The 7,811-nt window shown below is 40.8% G+C and overlaps 1 protein-coding gene across 1 annotated transcript; it reads right to left on the reverse strand.

The window, feature by feature from the left end:
* Nucleotides 1-406: 406 nt before the first annotated feature.
* LOC121324916 (regulator of chromosome condensation-like) lies at nt 407-6,595 on the reverse strand. Its single transcript, XM_041267118.1, has 9 exons — nt 6,558-6,595; nt 3,933-4,137; nt 2,930-3,109; nt 2,736-2,832; nt 2,329-2,451; nt 1,929-2,075; nt 1,667-1,786; nt 1,142-1,294; nt 407-873 (listed from the first exon to the last, which is right to left on the reverse strand). Exons 1-9 carry the CDS (start codon nt 6,593-6,595, stop codon nt 707-709), a joined length of 1,230 nt encoding a protein of 409 aa, XP_041123052.1. The 3' UTR covers nt 407-706.
* Nucleotides 6,596-7,811: the final 1,216 nt, after the last annotated feature.

The raw sequence follows: 7,811 nt of genomic DNA on the forward strand, positions 1-7,811 counted from the left end.
TTAACTTCCAATCAAAAACACCCAGCGCTTTTGTGTTTTGCTGAAGCACCACAGCCTTTTCTTATTATAGTTCATTTAAAACACCTATTTAGCCAAGCTACTTCAATATTTAACCACTGAAGTACAAACTTTTGTTCTTCAATGCATACTTCCTTAAAAATTACATCCCTAAAACCAGAAATATCACATTTCTTTAATTTTTTATTAAATTAAAAAGAACCAAACCTAACTAAGCCTAATGGACAGCATACCCACTTGGTCAACTCCATTTAAAACACTGGATCAGTGATAGGTTGCCAACTTGCCCATTGGGGTTTTGCAGACTCTAGTCAATGCAAGTCCACCAGTGAACTGTAACCCTCATATAGCATGTAGTCAATGCAGGACGCAGACGGGCCCTGCAATACCGGCGCATTTTATTGCAAGCAAACCATAAGAGTTAAAAGGCAGTAAAACAGATTTTAAACAATTATCCTTCCAAATGGAAACATTAAAAGCTAGAGAAACATCTTTTCTCATACATGGACAGAAAGCAGTCTAACGTGTTGCAGTTCAAGCCTTTGTTACACGCACCTATACCTCAAAGTGTGACTCCTGAGCTTGATGTAAAGCATCTCTATCATACCCGTATACACCCCTATTGTACAGCTATCAAATGTTTATATTCTCTTAACCAAGTCGCTACGAAATGCCACTGTATGCAGAGTTACCAGTCTCTGACCAGCAAGACTGTATGCTGCCCTCCACTGGACACGGACAGCACTCTGCGGTTCTCCAGCTGTTTGCCGGTCATTTCCACCGGCCTCCACTCATCCTCCTCTTCCCCTGTCCCCAGCTGCAGGTTTGTCCCCATCCCCCAGGCAAAAACACGGCCTGCGAATCAAAAAGAAATACATGCCAAGGCTTTTTTTGGGAGGGAGGGCGGGGCAAGGTTCCTTAAAAGCCAATTAAACAATTTACCACCAATACAATAGTGCTTGTTAACTCGCAAAAAAAGCTTTTTGTGGTTTGACATTTTATATTACAGTTTTTAAAAACCTCCATTGAGCAGTTAAAATATTTAAGCATTTAAAAAGGTCTGTTCTTGCTTTTGGTTATAAACAGTGGGGGTTTGTACGGTGTGAAATCAGCCCTTCCTTACCATTCCTGGTGACGGCAAAGCTAACCGATGCTCCACAGGCTACAGTCTCTGCGCCGGTCAGTTCTGGAACAGCAGTGGGCTCAGATTTCTCCACCCCGCCTTCTCCCAAGCCCAAACGCCCATATTCTGCACGACCCAGACTGTACACCTGGCCTGGACCCCAAGAACAAACATTGAGCCCCTCAACACGAAGCATGCATAATATAAAAGGAGCCCATCTATTTCAGGACCAAACATACCACATTTTAATTGCAAGCTGGATGATGTAAGCTTTAAGGATCGGTTTTGGAAATAACCCCCGACTCAAAATGAGCAATGCACAGGGATGAAAATAAGACTTGCTGCATAGCTGTTCCACCCATTCCAGGTTTTACAACATGCTCGATTTGCCACAGTGTATAGGGAACAAGCTCAGGTGTGTCTTATTGGTAAACTCATAGTAAAACCAGGCACGACCAAACGTATGCAATGGTTGTCCTATTTCCAACCTGGATGAACAACATCAAGCAAAGCAAGGATGTGTACCACTTGAATCCAGGCACAGAGCATGATGCTGTCCCCCAGAAAACCCTGTCCAGGTCGCGGTTGAATTTTTGAAGGCAGCCGTGACCTGTGGCATGAAGACTGAACTGGCGATTTGCGTCCCTGCAACAGAAACACAGGTCATGATCTACATGCACAAGACAGATTTGTTTGTCCATCAAGCTTCCCCTAGTTCTTTCTGATTGCAGTACTTCTCTTCAGATATGTAAAGTTTGCATGCTTGTGCACGTAGCTGCTTGCTTACCTAGCTGATGGTAGTTGGAGAGTCCAAAGCAAAACACTCGATCGTCTTTGGTGAGGCCGAAGGTGAAGTAGGCACCGCAGAAGATATCCTGGAACTTGACTTTCCGACCAGATTTAATCCGTACAGGCTGGGGGTCCAAGAGGCGTCCTGAAAAGACAGCACACACAAATACGTTTCATGTTTTGGAAAATACGACTCCCGTTGCACAGCACTCTGAGTTGGACCAAAGTCTAAACCAGTGGGTGGCAAACTTTGGTCCTGGCGAGCCGCAGGGTCTTGTGGTGTTCTCCTTCTACCCAGAGTTGTCAATGACTTAACTGAACCATTTTCTTAATTGGTCAACACAAACATTTTTTTCCCTTAAAAACAGGGTGACCATAACAATAGACAAGTGTTTTACCCAGTCCTCCTCTTCCGCCCCGGTTGGTGAAACGCTCCGGGACTCTGCCCAGCTGCCCCTGCTCCCCACAGCCGAGGGTATAGAGGTCACCTCCCAGAGTCAGCAGCACTAGGTGGTCATTGCCTGGAAAGGAAAAAAAATAATGAAAAGGAGGGCATTAGAAACACAGGTGTGTAGAAAGCCACAAGCCATCCACCCATTCAGAAACTGCAATCAAGCTGGGCTGCAATCAAGGTTTGGCATTTTTTAATTATGCATCCCCTAGATAGTCTAGAGTATTCAAGTCCTCAATAGAACAATCAATTAAGTTTGCAATCATGTGTTGCACCAGGAGAGAGGCTATTGCTCCTAGCAGAGCCAACCCACGAATGTCACTTAGTATGAATGCAGTGCTGCCAGCACCTGACCTGATTTTATGCTGAGGATGGGTTCAGTTGTATGCAGCTGCTTGGGGGCTGTGCACTTTGCCCAAGCCTCTAGGAGCCCAATCACACCGTTATTATCCTGCAGACAAAAAAAAAATATGCAATCAAGAACATGCACAGCCATTCTTGAGAAACACTGAATATTGTGTGTCAGTGTTCATAGGTCTCGCCCTCACCCTGAATGATCCCCAGATGTAGACCACACCGTTTTCAGACAGTGCAGCAGTGTGGCTGTCCCCAGCAGAAACCTGGACTATCCTCTTCTCCAGTTCCACTTTCCCTGGTACCATCTCCGAGCCCTCCTCTGATGTGTCGCGCCCCAGCGCTCCTTCGTCATTGCAGCCGAAAGTGTAGACCTAAAAGCAGAGAGCGCAGATCAGTTAACTTCAGTGGACCAGGGGTAGCCAACCCTTCTGGTTTTTTCCGTTCCACCCGAGTTCTCCATTAGTTAATTGAACCAATTGTTTTCTTAATTGGTCAAATTTTTTTTTTTTTTTTTTTTTTTGCAGGAGCCAAAAGATACCCAGAAAACCTGCAGGATTGTGGCTCTCCGGGACCAGGGTTCCCCTCTGCAATAGACACCAGTCACTGTGCATTCTGGAACTATAGTACACTTGTTGAAGGAGAATATATAGCTTACATATACACAGCTTATACTGCTTTATCGAATACCTGATTTACACTACCCAGGTAATAAATTATCGGCACACATCTTAATTTCGTCGTTGTGAATAGGGTACTTGCGCAAGTAGTCCAAAATTAGTGCCAATGCATATTGAAGCCAGCTGAATTGAGAGACTAATGCAACAGATGTCTATTTTTACTAACTACATATTGCAGGGTGATTCAGAAGTTTAAAAAAAAAAAAAGGTTAAAATTGGATAAATACATTTATTTATGGCTGACCGGGCTTCACAAAATAATTTTTTGAAATATCCATTATAAAGGGTTCAATGGGTTAGGAAATGAGACTTAAAAAAGGACACAATCTGTGGACTTTAGCAGAAGCAATTTCAGTGAAATGCAGCATATTGATGCAACCATGCAACATTTCAAATGAGCAGAACCCTACTGAAGCAGTGGCCGAGCTGTTAATCAAGTTAAACTTTGTTAGCGGTATGTTTTTGTACGGCTCTTGAACTTTTCTTGAACTTGTTTTTTGTTTTTTTTCTTACTCACTTCACCACTCTGGCCAAGACACACGGTGTGCATTCCCCCAGCCTCCACCTGGACGATCTTCTCAGGCAGCATCACCAGAGAGGCTCTCTTCCTCTCCATCACGTCCTCCCCCAAACCCAGCTGACCAACGTCTCCCTGCCCGAGCGCCAGCACCAGCCCCGGGACCGTCCCGTGAGAGGGATGCGAAACTGCGAGCGGAACAACCCTTCATTACAACGGACACCAGACACACATTGACATCCAATACAATATACAGCGTTTCGAAAGAAACTGAAATCCTTATTCAATGAATGAATAAAATCTTCTAATCCAAACAATAGTCACAGAATAATGCATTATGCATTTGCAACAGGGAATCGCACACACTGAGGTATTTTCAAACAGTTTTGCACAGGCTCAGAGGCCAGACCCATATTTATCCCGCCTTACCTTTCATTGGCTTGGCTTGGGTACCTTTTACAGCTAAGGAAGGTAATCCTCTTTTACCTTTCATAATGGATTTATAAACTGCAGGAGGAAACATGAAATTAGATACATCACAATTCAAATCGCTTAAAATAATACATCTGTTTTAAAAAGAGTTAAGATTATTTTAATTAGCCTTAAGTTGTCAAACACACACATACATTTTATATATATATATATATATATATATATATATATATATATATATATATATATATATATATATATATCTGTTTTGTTATAGCCTAAAATTAGTTTAAAACACACACACACACACACACAGGTCGTACAACAAACAACCCTGTGCTCAATGTCAACAATGAATTCGACAAAAAGTCTATCGGTCAACATTGCCACCTAGTGTCAATTGAACTAAATGTTCATTTTCAAAGTTTCCAGTACTGCAGACATACCGAGTGTAAACTTTGTTCCATATTAAAATTGTAAAAACAAAACCAAAAAAAGCACACTTAAAGTTAATGAAATCAGGAGTGGTACTCGTACTTTGCAAATACTCATTTAACTATAATGGTGCATTTACAGGGATAATTGGAAATATTCTAATGTGTTATATGCACGGCTCTGCGTTTTTAAGACTTGTTTTTTAACTTGTAATGTAGTCTAGCCACACGATGCCGATATAGTCTCCACAGTAAGCCAGATATGAGCAATCGTTAAGCAATCATCCCATTACATTAACCTTTTGAATTGGTCATCCCATTATAAAGGTTTTCATTTACCAGTACACTTCTATCATGTGTTTAAAAATGAATTGCATTTCCTTGCTATCTATGGTTTTTATTATTGGTTTTGTTCTTTTCATTTTTTTTTTCCCCCATAAGTGGTACTTTTAGCCTTTCTTGCTAAATTCGGAAATACTTCTGCATTTCTCCAAAATTCAGTCAAAGAAATTCCATTACCGTTCCCGTTTGATTTCGCCTCCATTTCTGTTTTACACTGTGCGCATCAAACCCTGGAACAGAATCTAACAAGGGGGTCCTCTTTATCCAAACTACAAACTTCTTGGGTTGAAACCCCTCACTGCCTTTAGTAACTTGTGAGCTGGTTGATCGGGGTTCTAGAAGTTCATTAAGCCTGTCGTTTTTTATTCTCCTGTGAATTTCGTAGGGCCTAAGAGGGCTTTCCCCTCCTCCCTTTTCTTTGAGTTGCAATAAATAACACAAAAACAACACGAAACAGCCATCCTTAAAATAAACGCGTTACGCTTTAAACCAGACAGATACCCTTTTCCTAATTCTTCTGAATGCAGCTGAGTTAAAAACGTAACAACTTCACTTGGATTTATTTTAATATATAACATACAAAACTAACAAGTTATCATAACACGCCCAGTGTGTGTATGTGTTTAAAGTAGAACTTTATCTTTGAAGAACAAACATTTTTAAAAATCTAAAACTCTTCCGTTGCTCTCACCGTGTCTCGTCCAGCCTCGCTCGGTGACTCTCGTCAGTGACTGGCTCATTGATAATAACACAGGTGTGAGACGCCGTCACATGAGCACAATTTAAGCTAATTTAAAAAACGCATTTATCATTTCTAACGCAATTATGGTACATTACGGTACATGTAACCCTAAATGAACCCTGTATGTGCAGTTCATTTCCTAGTAAAATGCGCTTAATGACACAAATGTTATAATTTCTATTTATAGTTTAAACTTGCAGTAAAGCTATATCTCTCTCAGAGAGTCTCTTTCAGAAGTTCCGATACAAAAAACAAATGTTATAGCTTTATTATTTCTCACAACACAAATAAACAACTGTTTATAAAGCCCTCGAGGGCACTGGCAGACCGTTGCTATTGTGGAAATTACATCGCGAATGGACGAGGCTCAAACTGGAGGCAACTAGCGTTCCAATATACCTGTTAACCCGTCATTACATATCCAGGCAACCACAAGGTTATTTTATTTATTTATTTATTTTACGAAAGCCCCAACACATTTGGACTCTTATTAATGTATTTATTTGGCAGACGCCTTTATCCAAGACGACTTACATGTGTACATGGTTACAAAGCAAGATTAATAGTGAAAAACTGTTTAGTTTACTGTGAGCGCAGTAATACTGTAGCGACCTCGGTTAGCGCCTCAATCCACACACAGGCGGAGGGCGGGCGTGAACCCGCGTCCTCTCTCACTGAAGCACACCGCCGATACCGCTGTGCAAAACAGGCATGCTGTGACATGCTCAATGGACAACATGTACAATCGTTCTCGTCTCACAACAATACTGTAGCAAGGGCCCTATCCTCAGTTGGTTTACGATGCAAATCGATTTTTGACCCAGTAAACTGTTTCCCCAGTTTTCTTTTTGTGATCTGCCCCTGTGTTATCCGGTTTATGAATCCAGGCTTTTAGCGTTCGCATCCCTGATCTCTGTACTTATAATTGATTGCTTTTGGTTTTGTTGTTTCCTGTTGGAACATGAGGTTTGGTAATGGCTCCCTGGGTTGGGGCTAGTTGTAACACGTGTTATAATTGACCCCCTACATTAGCTGAACTATATCTGGGCAAATGAATATTGCAGCGAAGGAAACAAAATGTTAATCTATCACAATTGTGACTCAGAGTGACACATTCTTGCTTGATAAGGCCTATCATTTTAGGGATGTTAAAAAGTTTTAAATGTAGGACAACAACAACAACAAAAAAAAAGTCTTACCTGAACATTTTTCTTTTTCAATAAAGATATTTAGTTTTTAAGTTAAATAAAAACAAACATATTTGCTTCAAGTGAAAATGAACTTATTCAATAAATAGAGTGAGTTAAATGAAATGTGTTGTTGTTTATTTATTCTTCACAGAATGTTACATCTGTCCCCACCCCCATGTCAACAGACCCTGGCCATGGGACATTGCAAGCTCTCTTGTGGTATGCACATCAGCTCTTAAAACAGGGTAACTATGAGGATTGGTACAGGACACATGAAAGTTGTTTGTGTCAAAGTCTGGTCAAAGTAGCTCAAATAATCTGTGTGTAATGGAGAGAAAGGTAAAAATAATAATAATAATAATAATAATAATAATAATAATAATAATAATAATAATAATAATAGTTATTATCATTACTGTTAGTAGTAGTAGGGTTAGTAGTACAAGCAATTCGCGGTAATATAACGACTGGTAGCATTTTTCTGCAAATGTTTGGTTACCACCATGAGTTTGGGTATTGTCTTTGTTCTTTTCTTTTAAAACCCGTCTGTGTTTTTTGTTAAGGGGAGACATTTACACTGCAAGTTTGTGCGAAAGTTAATTTGATTGCCATCACGAGTAGGCATTCTTGGCATCAGACCTGTTGTGTTTGCGAGGAGGCGCTAACAGGAACTAGTCTGGAATTGTTTTCTTATCACTATACGACCTTGGGCGCGAAGACCAAACAGAGACACACTCCG

Source organism: Polyodon spathula, chromosome 12, assembly GCF_017654505.1.
Source record: "Polyodon spathula isolate WHYD16114869_AA chromosome 12, ASM1765450v1, whole genome shotgun sequence".
Taxonomy (NCBI): domain Eukaryota; kingdom Metazoa; phylum Chordata; class Actinopteri; order Acipenseriformes; family Polyodontidae; genus Polyodon; species Polyodon spathula.

Coding starts and splice junctions, on each gene's coding strand:
- LOC121324916 (XM_041267118.1), bottom strand. CDS start 6,595: ATGCCTGTTTTGCACAGCGGTATCGGCGGTGTGCTTCA. Junction 4,138..6,557: donor GGTATCGGCGGTGTGCTTCA/GTGAGAGAGGAC, acceptor GTTGTAATGAAG/GGTTGTTCCGCTCGCAGTTT. Junction 1,295..1,666: donor TCTGTGCCTGGATTCAAGTG/GTACACATCCTT, acceptor CTTGGGGTCCAG/GCCAGGTGTACAGTCTGGGT.